Source organism: Stegastes partitus, unplaced genomic scaffold, assembly GCF_000690725.1.
Source record: "Stegastes partitus isolate 25-593 unplaced genomic scaffold, Stegastes_partitus-1.0.2 Scaffold98, whole genome shotgun sequence".
Taxonomy (NCBI): Eukaryota; Metazoa; Chordata; class Actinopteri; family Pomacentridae; genus Stegastes; species Stegastes partitus.
This window is the reverse complement of record NW_007577829.1, coordinates 435,934-453,338: the sequence shown is the minus strand read 5'-3', so window position 1 is coordinate 453,338 and position 17,405 is coordinate 435,934. Positions and strand designations below refer to the sequence as shown.

General features: G+C 40.5%; 2 protein-coding genes across 2 annotated transcripts; both read right to left on the bottom strand.

The window, feature by feature from the left end:
* Nucleotides 1-1,085: 1,085 nt before the first annotated feature.
* Nucleotides 1,086-5,572, bottom strand: caiap (CARD- and ANK-containing Inflammasome Adaptor Protein). The gene is made up of 4 exons (XM_008277484.1): nucleotides 4,552-5,572; nucleotides 4,299-4,482; nucleotides 2,526-2,748; nucleotides 1,086-1,835 (listed from the first exon to the last, which is right to left on the bottom strand). Exons 1-4 carry the CDS (start codon nucleotides 5,570-5,572, stop codon nucleotides 1,086-1,088), a joined length of 2,178 nt encoding a protein of 725 aa, XP_008275706.1.
* Nucleotides 5,573-10,315: 4,743 nt separating this feature from the next.
* jun (Jun proto-oncogene, AP-1 transcription factor subunit) lies at nucleotides 10,316-12,399 on the bottom strand. Its single transcript, XM_008277455.1, has one exon. The coding sequence runs from the start codon at nucleotides 12,038-12,040 to the stop codon at nucleotides 11,075-11,077; it is 966 nt and encodes a 321-aa protein (XP_008275677.1). The 5' UTR covers nucleotides 12,041-12,399; the 3' UTR covers nucleotides 10,316-11,074.
* Between the last annotated feature and the right edge of the window lie 5,006 nt (nucleotides 12,400-17,405).

Here is a 17,405-nt window from a genome sequence, read left to right as displayed (position 1 = left end):
CACAGTAAACATGTATTATTTAAGTTGTAGTTATGTACTTATGTCAGATTTATTTCTGTAGAATATTTTGTCTTCCCTCGCAATATTAGGAAAATACAAAGACATAAGATAATGTTATTTCACACTTTCACTCATATTTGTTCACTGTTAAAGTGAAAATGTGTTAATCCATTTCTGTGACTTAGCATTTTTTGAGTATTGAGTCATATGACAGAAATGGAAAAGTATGTGGGGGGCTGCAGGTTGCAAAGAAATGCAAATGTTGCAGAGCAAAAAAAAAATTACAAAAAAAAAATCCCACTTTGTCTCCAGTGGTTTTGGTGTCAGTTAATTTGTCATCTTGGACCCTTTCTTCATAAATCGTACCGGAAAAAACAAATGACTAGAAGACCAGACAAGTCTCTTTATCGTTCTATAATCTTCCAGTACATCTTGCACTTCTGCAGATCTTTTGATAAAGACTATTGCATGTGCATTTTATTCCTAAGAAACAGGAAAAGATCACAAAGTGTGACGAATTAAAACACAAGACACAACAAGTTGAAGGACAGTTCAAGTTAAAAATCTTTAATATCCTCGTGGGGAAATTTTTGTGCAGCCAGCAATGAGACAGTCACTGTCACAATCACACATGCAACAACAACAATAAACAACAGAGAAAAGAAAATAGGGAAATAGATAGTATGACAATACACTGTATTACAACATCATTCTTGCACTGAACATCATAGCTATAAAGTATACAGTTAGGTTACATTTTGGCTTTTTCGACATGCTTGGCAAAGTAATCATTTGAAAGATTCTATACTTCAGTAGCATGGACAGTTTTGGTCATGAAGAAGAAGGCTTCTTTACTGTATACTTGCTTCTTTATCTAACATAAAAGCCCAGCTTTCTCAGCAGTCTAATCTGCTGATCTGTTTATTTTTTAGTTCAGTCAGGTAGTGCAAACGGATGCAAGAAGAGCATGTGATCGGCATCAGCACCGTTCGAGGAAAATGATGCAGGGCTTGAAATATGATTTGAGTTGCTGGACATATGAAAATATTTAATTTTCTGTAATTTGCTCTCTTATTTCTGTCCTTCTACTTAATCAGAAACATCTTTCTCTTGAGTAAAGCTGCAGTGTTCTCATGCTCTGGTGTGTCTTCACTCTCTGCCAGCTGCAGCGCCGTCTTGCCCACATTGTTTGTAGCTTGCAGATTCATCTGATTCCCTTGTCGTTTTTGCCCAGCTTGACCCCAGTTCACAAGCCTCTTCACCACCTCCTGGTGTCCACCACGAGCAGCGCAGTGCAGAGGAGTGTCTTTACTCTGATCTGTAGTGTTGATCTTTGCTCCGGCCTCCAGAAGCTGCACAACCACATTATCGTGACCTTTCTCAGCTGCAGTATGAAGCGGTGTTTTCCTCCAAGCGTTCCTGTCTTGAATCCCCTTGTTGTTGAGGGACTGTAAAAGAGCTGAAACCACACCTGCATGCCCACCAGCTGCTGCGTAATGAAGAGGCGTGGAGCCATCCATGTCTCTGACTCCTCCCTTCGCCTTGTGGGACAACAGTGAGGTGACCATGCCTACTTTTCCAGCCAGAGCAGCAAGGTGGAGGGCAGTTTTCTTCTCGTTATCGGTGGCGTTTGGGTTGGCTTTGGCTGACAGCAGCAGGTCCACCACTCGGCTTTCTTTTTGTGAAGAAGCTGCCCAGTGCAGAGCTGTCCTCCCCTGCCTGTCTTTGACTCTGGCATCTGCTTTACCCTGAAGAAGCTGCATCACAGAGTCTGCGTGACCCTGTTGACCTGCTACATGCAGAGGAGTCAGTCCATCCTGGTTCACTGCATTCACCTAAAGAAATGATGCAACATACTGTCATTTCTTTCTTCTTCTTCTTTTCTTCTCTCCTTTTTTAAAAAAAAAATAAAAAATAAAACTGACAACATCACCAAACACAGTCAGAATGTGTTTGTTCCAAAAGTCCTGTAAAGTTCTAAAAATGTTTTCAGGGGGAAGTTTTCTTTCAGTTCCCAGAATGTTCATCTTAAAGGTTGGATAACTAAAGACGTTCTAAAAATGTTTGGTAATGACATTGTTAGACAGTCATGCTCTGACGTTCTTCCTTTGTTATCCTTTGTAAGATTGTGGAACATTGTAGGAATGTTTTATAGAAGAGCATGTTCCCCCAACAACATCCCCAAAACATCTATGGTACATTGTGGGCGAAATAATCCACTTTTGTTAATATACATCACATTCATGGGAATTTTAAAAAAATCATCTGAGGCCTTGATAACATATGAAAATCATTTTTTGAATGTTGGTTTGAGAACGTTCCTCTTTTGTCATCATGAACATAATCTGTGTTCCTGACAACATAAGCTGAATGTTGACATTACTACAGTATGTCAACTGAATAGGAACATTACCAGAAACTTTTTTTTGTGTTGAATGTACATTTGATTACAACAGTTTCTTAAAAGAATGATTAGAACTTAAAGGTATTGTTATCAAATGTTGTGGGAATGCTGTGAGTGTCACCTGTGCTCCAGCTTCTAACAGCAGACCCATTAAGTCGGGCCTGTTACACTGAGCGGCCAGGTGTACGGGGGTCTGGCCTTTAGCTCCAGTGATGTTGGGGTCCAGTCCTTGTTCCAGCAGAGTCTGCACTATGGGCACGCTGCCACCGTGGACAGCCAGGTGCAACGCAGAGGAGAGGTCAGGTAAAGTGGCATCCAGTTTGGCCTGTTTTGCCACAAGCACTCTGAGGAAATAATAATAATAATCATAATAATCATAATAATAAAATGTCCCTATTTAAGATGTAACATTTGTTAAAGTGCAACATAGTACAGAAAAAGGACTTGTATAGCATATATACTCTAAAGCAAAATTGTACTGAATGAAGTGGACACATGCTTTATGAAAACACATTAATGAGTATGCGGAAAGAGCTGCAGTAATGGAGAAGTAAAATTATATTTGATATAGAAAGAAGGATGTGACATCACTTGAGGCTAAGTTTTAAACAAATGCAAGGGAATGAATTATGGCTCATATCAGTTGACCCAGTGTAGAAGTGTTAATTTCCTTCTTTAATTCATTAAACTACAAAGCTAATTCATCATGCTGTCATGGTTTTGGGCCGTGTACCATTTATTTCCTGCTTTATTTTGCCACTTCCTGCCCTTGTGGGACTTTTGCCGTCTCTACTTCCTGCCTCTGTCTTTTCCCTGCTTTTTAACTGCCCTGATCTGTTTCACCTGCATCTTGTCTCCCAGTTGGTTCCCTGTGTTTTCCTTTGGTCTCTGTCAGTTTGTCTGTTTCGTCCTCCTTTGGCCACCCTGCTGGATACCTGCCTGTTTTGTCACCTGTTTGATCACCTGTTTGTTACCCAGCTTGGCCTCCTTCATGTTGGACCACCTGCTCACCTTGAGTTCTTCCCTGTATTCATCTGCTTCAGGTTTGCACTTTTAGTTTTTGAGTTTCTTTCTTTCTTGCTTTGGTTTATGCTATGCTGTTGTTGCCATCTTTGGATTGTTGGTTAATTTTTGCCAGCTGCCATGCTTTTGATTGATCTGGACTGTGTTTTTTTCTTTGTATCAGCTGTCAAGTGATTGTATGGGTGATGCTATTTTGTGTAACACTTATTTTCTTTCAGCTTAAATGTCTTTCAGCTGAGCAGCGTGGGATGTTAATGAGAAAAACACGGATCTTTGCGTGCTATAATTATGTAGTTTTCCTGATCTTGATCCCGCTTTTAAGCGTCAAGGCAGAGACCAATACAAACTATCTTGATTTAATGTAGCGCATTAAAACCTTTATTAATAATAGTAGATGTTTTGACCACACAGGAAAATGCAAACATGACTTTATCTTCTGATTTTCTAAAGACTCCTAAACAAGGCTCTGGTCAAAGCAACAAAAAGACCAGGCATGCACAAAATCTACATCTGGTTATAAGACATCAAAACCATAATGAAAAAGTTGGAGTTAAACAGGTCTCTGTGATTGACAATCATATTAATGTGAAGTCTGTGATGTTGACAGGTCATGACAAAGGATTTTAAGTGAAACCTGCAAGATGGAAAACAACATAAAAAGACATCTACAAAAAAAACAAACCATTTTCAATCAATGTAGTTTAAAGAGTTTGGGAAAATCACAATATAATTTAAGTGAAATCAAAAGTTAGTTCAACATGTTGCAGTAACTAAGCCTGCTTAAAGAAAATAATTCTCTAAAGACTGAAATAAAACTGTATTTAATTAAACGTTCCTATAATGATACCAGATCTTTGTTGGAGGACGTCACCTGAAGACTTCAGTGTGTCCCAGCTCAGCCGACAGCAGCAGAGGAGTGTAACGTTGTTTGTCACAGGTGTTCACATCTGCGCCGCTGTCTATCAGTGTGGTCACCACTCCGTCATGGTTCTGTCTAACAGCTGAGAGCAGAGCAGAGCCCAGGGCTTCTTGGCTCAGAACTTCTCTGGCATTCGCTGTGAACAACATCAGTATGAGCTGGAATGCTTCAGCCTCATATTTTAAGACAATCTGTAAAGACTCACCAAGCAGCAGCTGGAGAATTGTAACTTCATGGAGATTAATTGCTTCATTTATGGCATCACGGTCAACTTTGGCCCCTGCGTTTAGAAGCATTTTGACCATTTTGTCATTGTTTCTCTTGACTGCATAAAACAAAGCTGTCTTTTTGTGGTTGTTTATGGCATCGACAGCGGCTCCGTTCTGCAGCAGCAACTCAGCAAGCTTGCAGTTATCTTCCATGACTGCCTTGTGGAGAAACGTGTCCTGTGTGTGACTTTCAGACTGCTTGGCCTCCTCCTTCACCAGGATTTTTATAGAATCCAGGTGCTCATTTTCCGCTGCCAGGTGAATGGGCGTTTTTCCCTGCGAATCCAATGTGTGGATGGGGGCCCCGGCCTTCATGAGGACCCTGATGATCTCAGTGTGACCCCTGCTGGCTGCTGTGTGAAGAGCTGTGTGACCAACATCATCCTGCAGGTCTAGTCTGGCTCCTTTACAGATCAAGAGCTGAATGGTGGACAAAAGCTCCTGTTCTGCGGCTACATGTAATAGAGTCTTATTGGAGGAATTAACAGCGTTGATGTCTGTGTCTTCCAACAGCTCCTCCAGTAACTGTGGCTCCCCATTCGCAGCAATCATGTGAAGGAGGTTTTCTGATTTACCGTGTGCAGGTTTGTCTTTTTTTCCAGACAGCACAGTGCTTCTTCCTGCTTTTTCAACATTAGATCTCTTGGTTTCTTTAATGCCACGTAAAGCAGGAATTTTCTGAGTTACATTTAGATTTTTGGATTTATCCATCCACTCATGGTCCCTCTCCAGCAGATACCCAATCAGCTGTCTCCTTGAGTCTCGAATTTGTTCGTTCACACTCCCCACGTAGGTCTTGATCCTCTGATAGAGGTCTGGTTCTACCAGCATTAGACATGGATGGAAGAATTTGCGACACGCTCTCTCACCTCTGGCCTCCAGGATGTCCAGGACTCTGGAGTTCTGATCTGTGCGCGTCCTGATGGTCAAGATGACGGACCTCTTTGCTGCTGTCATGGCTCCTTCTTTGACTAGAAGATCCAGCAGATCCTCCGTCTGTGAGATCCCATAAACCAGATCTCTTCTCTTTGCCTGGATCACATCCACTGCGTAAGGGTTCGTGTAGTTTGATGTCACTTGAGCATCAGAACCCTTTAGTATATTGAACATTTTAAATATGCTGAGAAACGAAGTGTTTTCTTTAGCCTTCACACATGTCCATCTAAGAATTTGTTGTTTTAGTTCTACATGTGTGTTTCATACCATATTGCTAAGTGAAGAACCTCGCCTTAGCAACCAAATTACAGACAGAAAACATTCACCACGGAGATCCGGCTGGCTTAACCCGCCCTTTGTGAGATTATGTGATCAACTAACAGTGTTGGCTTTCATTAGATGTAACAAGAGTCATACATTGTTATCATAGTAGTAATATACTGAACAAAAATATTTGCAAATGCTCTCCTTTTCTCACCTTTTTTTTCTATGGTTCTATTTAGAAAAGGGTTAAGTGTAACTAATTGCACCCAAAATGTCTTTAAGCTGTTCAAATAGTGACAAATTCTCAACCAGTGAGTTAATCCACATCCTAGTCGGGTCCAGCTTTGAAGGATAGTGATCAGATAGCATAACAGTACGTAGACTTTCCTTTGACCAGTGACTATAAAAGGCCACCTTAAAATGTTTACTTAAACTTAAAGTTTTAATCAAATGACATGATGCCACAGATGACAAGAGAAAGACAAGAATGGGCTGTTGGCAAATCTGGATGCTTCATGTCTGTTAGTGCTGTAACAAGGCACTGGACCATTTGTCGTCTAAAAAGTCATTACAGATAACATAGTACAACAATAAATCTGCTTCATGATGCTCTGGATGGACATTTCCATCAATGTGATCCTGTTCCCCAAACGTGTCCTTCAAGAAAGAGTGGGGCAACATTTTACATGCAGCATCAACAACCTTATTAACTTACTATGCAATAAAAATGCTGGACGCACTCATTGCTGACCTGTGATTGGTGGTCCGTGACCTCACTCTCCACCTGCCTGTTATTGTTTGCAATATTAATGACATCCATTCTGTTGTAGAGGTGCAGTGTGTTGGAAAAACAAAAAGGTAAGTTAAAACGAATGAAGAGAAAGACATGATATGAATTTTGTAAACACCAGCTACAAAAACTTAGAGTAGCTGTCTTGAGATAACTTTGTATGTGTGAGAGAAGCCTCCATGTGCTCAATGTCTGAATCACGTTTAGAACAAATTAGTTTGATATCTAATAACAATCATGATGATCAGTTTTCAGGAGAGGAAGAGCTATACCATCTTCATCTTGTGATTCATGAAAGAGACGGTCAGTACGTGGAGTGTTTAAAGAAGCCGTCCCAGCATCATTACACTTGTGAATAGATGTTCTGTGTTTAAACTACAAGATGTACCAAAAACAAAGAATGTATGACGCTTGAATGGAAACACAGCCTTGATAGGATGTGAAAAACAGCTGACGATCATTCTTTGAGGAGGTGTGTGATGCATGTTGGGCAGGATAAAGAATCGTATTTGAGTTAAAGCATGTTGGACAAAGGTTATTTACTTTAAGATTAGGCCAATTTGTTTGCACACTCTGTGTAGTGCACAACAAAAACTTAAAGTGGACTAAAGATCAGTGACTTTGCTCATTTTCCTTCTCACAAGTGTTCTAAAATAATGTAGAATAATTCACTGTATGTCGTAGTCAGACAAATATTCCACCACAAAAACATGTGTGTTATATGTATAACAGCACACAAGTGAATTTTGAACTGTCAAAAAAATTTCAAGGCTATTCAAAGACTAGCAGGACCACTACCATCCAAGAAAAGACCTTAAAATGAAAATGAACTGTGTCTAATTTAGGTACAAGTACTCATTATGCAACGGAATGACCTCTTTGAGTTATATTATCACACAAAACACAGATTTATTGTATAATATTGTAACAAGGCACGATACATTAAAGATAGTTAGAGACCTGTTAACTTATATTATTAGAGACTATAGCTGTCTATAGCTGACTATGACTACAATATGGCCTCTAAAATTAAGTAACATTTCAGTATAAAATAAGATAAATACTTGATGTAACCTACTTGCACTGCCTCATATTATCCTGTGTGTATTCTCTCTATTGGCCAAATATTATTTAAGAACCTGTCCTGTAACCTGGGTTTACAACTAATGCGGATTTATATATTTTAAAATAGAAATCGAAATGTCTTTTCTAATTCTCTGATTTTAGACATGCAGTCAGCTTTATTGTCGTCGTAATCTTTTCTCTGATTCGTCCTTGGGAAGTAAATCCAGTCTGTTCTTTGTACAACTTCTCAGGACTCCCGGTATTAAACACACAGAGCAGATTACAGCGTCGAATCACTTCCCGTAAGACACGCCCCCTCCGTGGTGACGTACATCTTCCGAGTGTTCCCTCTCCTTATATGGCAGGGAAGCGTGCCGCTTTCCGGAATGATGTCATGTTGCTCCAAGTTTGAGAAATCAAAACAGATTTACAAACAAACAAACAAACAAACAAAAATAATAATAAATCACAATTCCCACAAATAAACATGTAGAATAGTAGTCAATTTGAACAGATCAGAGTAGACCCAGCTCCAAACAGTCAATTTTAATAAGTGATGTGTTCTTTTACTGTTGATATTCGGTTTTAAATGTAACTTATTTTGCGAAAGGCTGTATCAAGATAAAATAAAAACAAAAAAATACAGCAAAAGGAAAGCAGACGGTTGAATTAGCTGCAAATATGTGTTAAAATATGTTAGAAAAATATTCCCAGTGGGGTTTTTTAAAAAGAAAAACAATAGTAAAAAATAAATATTAAAAAATAAAGCTATGTAAATAAAAAAAATATATAAAGAAAAGTAGTTGAAGAAAAACTAGCACAAAATAGTACATGGCTTCTTAGAGTAAGCTTTTAAACGTAACCATTTGTTGTACTTAAAAATATTCTTTTAGCCTTCACAGTTGTTGTTAATATTCTGTGTGTCTGATTCTTGACATTGCAGGTTTGTGTTAATTGATGAAACACATGGACCAATACAAGCTGCAATACAGGCAAGAACATTTTGAGAAAGCAGCGTTTCATCGCTCAGGTCATGGTGACTCGGTCTGTGGCGCCCTCTAGTGTTTCATTATTAGCAGCACAGGTGTCCTGCAGTGTTTGAAGGCACCGAACTTTATAACCTTTGAGCCAGATCTGACCTGTCCTGTCACATGCACCTGCTGTCTGAGCAGGAAAGACATTCAGAATGTTGGCTTAGTTTACTGAAGATACAGAGAAAATCTAAGCCTCCAACCTGTTTATTTGGAACTTTAAAAAAATTAGCTGTGACCTGCACTGTGTCTAGTGTACTTAATTGACAAAGATGACCAAAATAAATAAATAAATAATAATAATAAAAATTATGTTGGAACTGGAAACCTGGCTGTGTTGTGTTATACATTATAATGCAGTAACTTGGATATAGTTGTTGCAGACTTGTCAATGATTTTGTAATAAGCTCCAATCTTGTGTTTTGATCTATTTTTTTTTTTTTCCAGTTGAAGCATCTCCTTTTGCTTGTATTACTATTTGTTCTTTTAACCTATTCTGCTTTCAGAGAGGATCTTTATAGCAAAGTTGCTGAAAGTACTCAATAAGAGAACTGTGTGATAAAGGAATAAAATACATCTAGAATATACAATTCCAAAAATCCACAGTGTACCCTATGTGGAGCCATTTGTAGTCAACGATCTGAGACTTTTTTTTTGCATTTCTTTTGACATTTGGGGTCATTCTTTGCAAAAGGACAGAGAATAATTTGGGGTAACTAAATGGTGCAACAGCATGAAAGATGGCCTGATAATTTATGTGTTTGTATATGCTCGTAAATATATTAATATCCCATTTCACTGAACAGTTTGTTCTTCTGTTTGCTTTATGAGAACATGTGCCTTATAAAATCATCTTTAATACTTGCACCTGAGCTTGTTTATATATATGTGGTTATTTCTTGAACTTAGCTTAGTTCTCTTATCTGCATTTAACAGATTTGTATATATGAAATTATGTTTTCACTTCCATTTATTTATGTGTGGACTCATTTTCATCATTACTTGTGCTATTGTGTTCCTAAATTTTGCAAGTTTCACAGGAGGCCCTACATTGAGCTCTGGTTTTTGGCTTTTGTTTTTTCATACTTTAAATATATTTGTTATAAATCCTTTACCCTAGTAAGCATTTTGTGCCAAAGCTTGAAAACCTGAAATTCTTCCATTTCTATCAAATCAGTGATGTCTTCAGTTGAGCTTGTTGTTCATTTCAACCTGTTGTACCTCGGTGTTACAGTTCCAGGCTCCTACAGAGTTATACTTCTAGTGGCATAAAGTGTTTACGGAGCTGTAAGAGGTTTTTGTGTTGCCTGGTGGCTACATTCTTCTTGTATATCTGCGTGTGCTGAGACACAAAGTGGACATCTCAAACTCTACAACCCCAATTTGCAGAATTGGCCTCCATCAGTAGTAAGTGAGCCTGATCTGTCAGCTGAAACACAATCACTTAGCCTGGATCAATACCAGCACTAATGGAATTTACCTTGAGGTACTCTGAACTAGCAGCTCTTGCAACATGTTGCAACATGTTTTATTGTTTGAGTTCCTGACATGGCACACCCACTTTTTTTTTCTTCTTTCTGTCACATTCTTACAAGAACACAGAGGCAATGTTGCTTCATTTTATCTGGTTTATTTTCTTAAATATTGATTAGCTTCTGAAGTGCTCAGAAAACAAACATAAAAAATTATACAGTATTCTTATTACAAATGGTAAACATAAGTACTCCAAGTTGATCTTATATACATATAACAATGAGTGAAACCCCATTAAACAACTTTAGAAAAAAACAAGTAAATCTTGAAGCTTTTCTAACTTAACTTCTTACAATTAAGAAAAAAGGTACTTTGTACTGTAACTCAGAAGTCAGGCAGCATTTGTTACAACTTTTCAGCCGTTTAGAGTTGACCAACACGCCCCAAAATTGAGGCCATTATGGCTACAGCAAGAAAAGTCTCTATTGCAGGTTCTTAAATCCTCTAATACTGAAACTTCTCCTTGGATGTCATGATTAAGGTCCATGCAGAGCTGGGTGTAAATCAAGAAAACTTCAGTCCTGTCCAGTTCTGTTATAAACAAACAGCACGAAACAGAAACAGAAAGGTATCCTGCTTGGTGCCATGACCCCTCTGGTTCATGGCTACTGTCACTGTCCCGAGCCCATCTCTAGGACGCGCCACCGGGGAGCGCATGGCACTTTCAGGAACTTTTAGCGCGGCTCCCCGGTCCTGCCAGTGTCAGCGCCACATCGTCCCAAATCCCGTCACGATTTCGGGAGACGCAGCCACTTACTGTCACAGGAAGCGTCCGTTTCTTTCAACTACAGTCTTTTTCTTTTCTCTCTCTCTCTCTCCGCCCGCCGCTTGGTCACCACCTCAGAAGGTCTGGAGCTGCTGCGTTAACATGAGCTGGCACCCGCTGTTGACGTGGTTCATCACCTTCTGCTTCAGCTGGGCCACCTGCTCCCGCAACATGTTGGCGGTGGAGGCGAGCTCCGAGTTTTGGGACTTGAGGGTCTTCACTTTGTCCTCCAGCCGAGAGATGCGCTCCAGCTTCCTCTTCCGGCACTTGGAGGCGGCGATGCGGTTCCTCATCCGCTTTCTCTCGGCCTTGATGCGCTCCTGGCTCTCCATGTCGATTGGGGAGAGAGGAGGGGTCTCCCCGGGCATCTCGGGCACGGTTTGGGGCTCCTCTTTGAGCGCCGAGAGCCGGGGGAGCTGGGAGGAGGGCTGGCCGTAGATGGGGAGCTGTGGAGGCGCAGCTGGGAAGGACATGGTCGGGGCTGAGGTGGTGTAGTTTGGTGCCGACACGGTGCTGATGGCCGGGTTGAAAGTGTTCAAGTCCTCGTAAACCGGCGAGTCGGAGCGCATGGTGGTGTTGTTGCTGTAAACGGTGGCACCGGCGACGGAAGAGACCGGCGGCAGGGCAGTGTTGACGCTGGTCTGGGCAGCGGAGGTGGTGGCCGGCATGTGCTGGTGGTGCAGCTCGGCCAGGGCTCGGACGAACCCCTCGGCGAAGCCCTCCTGCTCGTCGGTGACATTCTTGGGGCACAGGAACTGGGTCGGGGTCGGCGTGGTGGTGATGAGCCCGTTACTGGACTGGATGATGAGCCGCTCCAGCTCCGGGGAGGCCAGCTTCAGCAAGCCCACGTCCGGGGAGGTGAGGATGTCTCCGGCTTTGGCGCGGAGGTGAGGTTTCAGAGTGCCCGTCGGGTCGGAGAGGTTCAGTGTCATGTTGTGTTTCAGCGCTTTGGGGTTGCTGTATCCGTAGCCGGCGTTGTCGTGCTGGGAGAAAGCGTTGAGTGAGTCGTCATAGAAAGTAGTTTCCATCTTGGTATACATAGAAGAGAACCAAAAACAAGTGTAGCTACAAAAATCTTCTACAAAACAACTTTTCGTCCCCCCTCTCTTCTTCCTGGTTACTGAGGTTTCCAAACGTCCTCTCTTTGCGTAAAAAAACTTCCAAAACTTTGAGTGCGCACTTTCTTGACACAGGAATCAGGACTTACTTCGTTCACCCGGCGACGGTCGAGTGCTCAGTGTTGAGTTGTAACAGTTCACAAAGCTTTTTCCAAAGTATCCAGACTTGTTTTGAGTCAGTGAATGAAAAAGCAGCGAGTGGCTCTAACTTTTCTCTGCGCGGTGCCTCCTCTGCCTGCCTGTGTATATACTCTGAGCTGTACAGCGTGGAGCCAAACCTTATCTGCTGCCGCTGCCTCTCTAAAAATAACCATGATGTCATGACGGGGCTCTCCCATTGGTTGAGGGCGGGGCTCGGGGCGGGGCAGATAAGGTGCGTTGCCTTGACGACCACCAGAAGATTCTCAATCTCGCGGTGGATTGTGGGATGAGGTAATGCTGTAAGGAGAGCGTAAGAGCGGTGCATTGTGGGATGACGTATTGTTTTTGAATATCTGGTTACCCGCTTTACTGTCAGTGGCGGGACAGACAGTGTTCAGGACAGCAGCTCTGACAGCGCTGTTTAAAGGTTATTTTACTGAGAAACTGCTGCAAACCCACATTTATTCTCTGTCAGGGCTTTATTTATTACACTTTTTATTTGTTCAAACTTTGTGTGCGCACAGAAGTGTTGCGTTTAACCTGTGGAAACCATTGAAAATGCAGTTAAGATATATCATTGTGACCAATATTCTATTCTAGATTTGGTTTTATTTTATTCAAATATATTATTCAGCTTGAAGTTTTACATTTGTCCAACTTTAAAATAACTTCTATGACCTGCAGCAAGTTAATTTATTCTATTCTATTGGATTCTGTTCTATTCTATTCTAGATTCTGTTGGATTGTATTTCATTCTATTCTATTCTTTTTTTCTGTTTAGTACCTCTTAACGAATTCAAAACATGTTAATACAGATCTACAATTTAACACTGTTCTATTCTGTAATATGTGCAATTGTAAACTGCCACTTAGCTTAAGCTTCTTTTTTTTAGGCTGTCTGACTTCAAAATAACTTTCTAATAAAAAAAACCTACATTAAAAATCCTGTTCTATGCCATACTGTATTGTTTCCTTCTATTCCAATATACTGTTCAACTTATACTTTTAAAAGGTTGTCTGACTTTAAAAAAACATTTTGATAATGACTTATTCTACTCTGCAGCTAAATCAAAGCTCCATTTTGAGTTGGAACTGGAGAAATTTGAGCTCAAACGCAGATCTGGACATGAAATGAAAGAAAACTTATATGTGAAAACAAATTATAGATTTTTCCATGTATGTGTGTGCTCACGATGGAAAGTCTTCGTGTCATTTCACGTCTTGGTCTGAGGATCTCATGGTGGTCTCTGGTTGGTGGTCTCATATAATTTGTCACACACACTCCTCACATATAGGTGTGTACATGCTGAGGGAGTTAAAATCCGACACCTAGGCAGGTTAGTATAAACTGACATATTTAGTGAGAAATGCATTAAACGCTGTTATTTACCTGAAATGCAGTGTTTGGTCAATTCTGCTGCACTAAGCAGTCCCTTGACATTTAAAATTAAAAATCACCTGCCTGTTGGTTCAGTCATTACTTCTCGCACACATTTGAAACCTTTTATTTCTGCGACTACGAGTTGTTAAAGACGGATCTACAGACGTCTGTTCACCCTCATAAAGAGCGAGTACATTTCCTATTATCCATGTCAGGGTGTGTAATTAGTGTAGTGCAGTCCATTGTCCCCTGGCCCTCGGTCAGAAATCACTGCTGCTTTAATGGCAGGAGGTTAACCGGTGTGTCTTACGTGTTCCCCTCCAGTCCTCCACACTCCCACTGTCTGGGTCATCTTCTGCCCTGCCAGCTTTACTGCCCACACTCTCCAGCACATCCAGTCTAAATATGTCCCCCTTGTGTGACAAGTAAATCAGTCCCCTGGCGCTGACTGGCTCAGAGAGGCACCTCAGGAGGATGAACCTGGATCATAAAACACCACCACAGTCTGACTTTTTATGGCTGCTAATGTTGTCTTTATGTACTGTTGTGTGTGTGTCAAACTGTGGCAATCAATAAAGTCAGATATAATCTGATCTAACTGGTTGACTTAACTGATCTTTGGCAGTTTCTTGTATGATTTAAACACATGAGACAATTTTGCTTTGCTTTATGACCATCAGGGAAAGGTTAAGGTGAGTCAAACTTGTGCAGTATTTCTTTCCCTTTCTGTTTCATTCACTTGGTCGTAGTTTTATAACAGTCAGGGATGAAATGAGAGCAAACAGAATAAGCACAAGTTGTTTAGACGCTTGTTTACGCTCGGTGTTCCACTGGCACATTTTGAAATATTTATCCTCTTTGGCTCATTCATCTATTCATGGCTTCTTTTCATTTAAATCAAAGCACATAGGTGGTCTGCTGCCCGCCACCTGACAGCAGGGATCCGCATGTATGGCTTCACCCATTGTCCCAAACAGACAAATGAAGTTAAAGCAAAACACATGATGTCATTTAAAGTTATTATCTCATTTAAATTAAAGCTCTTTTTGGAGTCGGATCCCATGGCAAAAGTCAGACCTCTGCAAATTCTGTTTTATATACTTTCAAACGGTGTTTAATACAGAACCCCTAAATGTTTCAATATGACTGCAGCGCTGGACGGATTGGGTCTGCTTTTCTTCCCTGGTCGCCATGCGTAAAGTTATAAAAGGGTAACCACAGCATGGTAGCTTGCCAAAGTCATTTTCTGTGTAGGAATGTATGGGAAAATTAGCATGGAGGAACCCCGCTGTTTAAGTGACTATTCACCGTGAGGGTAGGATATCCCGCTGCTGCCTGGTTCAGTTTGGTCAACGGTGGTCATAAAGTACTTATTCAGAATTGTCCTCAAATGTAGAAGGCTGGCGACAGAAGGGGAGTATGTGGTTGAATTCAGGGCAACCATACCCATAGTAATAATAATAATAATCATAAAAATACTAATCATAATAATAAAAATAAAATTACATTTAGAAAAGTAGAAATAAATATTGATAAAGACCACCTATAATTTCTACTCTGCCTTTTTGTGTCCATTGCTACATATAAATGATTTACAAGCCCCCAATCAGCACACAATATTAAACTGAATTGAGGTGATTCACTGCCACCAGTAACACAGAGACCCTTTTGTGAATAATTCTGATTAGTACGAACGACTAGTGAGTCAGTGTTTAGATTTAATTATTTGTGGTTGCAAGTTTTCGTGTTTTTGACAAGCAAAGAGTGTTGTGGCAGTCAGTAGTAAAATATGACTCAGCACTGACTCATGTCACGGTTATTGATTTAACCCCTACAAACTCATGTGAGCATTGGAGTTGCATATTTAGAAGTGTTATTTCCATGAACATAATCTCTTTCAGTCTAAAAATGCCTTAACGGTAATTCTCTAGAATGTCCACATCTTGGAAGTTCCTGCCTCTATTACTGACCACTGGCTGCTGCTCGAGCACACCAGCTCACCTGTATCACTACTCCCTTATACATAATGGCAAGTTGTAATATTGGAGTAATTCAGCCTTTCATGAAGACTGATCATGAATACACTACAGTTTCAAGGTAGAAATGCACCACCATGGTATAGACTGCCAAATAAACAGAACATACATACAAAACTATATACAATGTCCACATCAAATGTTATACAAATATAAATAGTAATATATTTTTCACAGTGTGTGACTGTAAAATTACACTGTTTTACTATATTTAAATTGGCCACATGTGCTGTTATTTTTACAGTTTATGAACATTGCGGTGCTCCATCATTTTTTAACATATTTTCCTAGGCAAGTTTGCTGCCAGATTTTCAGTGTTTTTACTGATTTTAATTGTTTATTTATTTTACAGTGCATTTAAAATCGTCGCAGACTGCCACACCACAAAAACTGCTCAAAAGTTGTTCAAGTACCACGACAAAGTGGGAACAATCTATGGGGCGCTGAGTCATCAAAGTTTTTTTTTCTTGGCCTACAATATCTTAAAAGATTTCCAGTAATAAATAAGTTAAAATCAGAGGTTTTCACCGTATACTGGTAAACCGATTGCAGAAATTGAAGTCGGAGGTAAGAGTAATGTCACGGCTTGCGTTTTACTGTAACAAAACCTTTTTAAATCTAGACATCAACAAAGGTCAAGAAACTCCTTTCTGCTTCTTGCATTTGTGGTTCACTTTCAAGATAAAGAATCACGTTTTTTTTGTTGTGTGCATTTTTTTTTTTCAGTGTTCCCGCTCAGCTGCATCCTGACCTTACGTGGTGCAACTGGACCTTCTCAGTTATCTTGCATGTAGACTTTCCACCCACAGACTAACCTCCGCTGTTCGCTGAACTTTTCTTTATCAGTATCGCTTCCTCTCTGCCATTTCTTTCACATCTGTTACTCCCTTCATTCTGACATTACCTCTGCACTATTTTTCCCTCTGGACTGGATCCCACATGTACTCCTCTTCTATCCCCCAACACACTTTGCCTCTCTCTTATCTCTCTCCTCCTCTCTGGCTCTCCCTCGGCCCTCTCCCTCTCATCTTACTCCTATCAGTGGCCGTCCAGGCAGCAGGATTTCCCCTGTGATGGAAACAGGCTGCGGCCTAATTGTATTGTTTCAGCAGTTCTTTTCAGTAAAATCTCAGACTGCTCTCTATGTTTGTGTTGGTATCAGTAAGTTAAACTAGTTCACTGGCCAAAGCGCTACACAGTACAAAGGAAATACACACATGTAAAACCACCGAAACACTGACAAAAAAAAGATCTTTTGTCCTTTACGTCACACTTTACATCCCCTGAGGTTTGCAGGGTGACTGAGAGGCAGGGAGACGGACTGTTGAAGCTTTTGAGACGGTGCACACTCACAATGGTCTTACCCTGTGAGGAAAATTGTTGTTTCAGCTGTTGTGTGAGGGGAAAAAAGCACCCAGCTGTGTAGATTGTGTGTCGCACCAGACTGTAAGCAAGCGCACACACTTGACTGTATATGCATCTGGGTCGGCCTTTGTTGTGAACGTGTGCATGTATTTGTTACTGTGTAAAGGTGAATTTGAACCAAGAGTGGCTGAAATAACTTGCTAAAACTGAAATTACACGTTTATTTAAAGAACCTATTCACATATAGAACATCCTGAGGCAACAACAACACCTGGACACTCTTTGAGTACAGTAAGAGTGAATAAAAACAGTCAACAACCAGAGAAGTTTAAATAGTGAGCTTACAGTAAATGGATAAATGGCT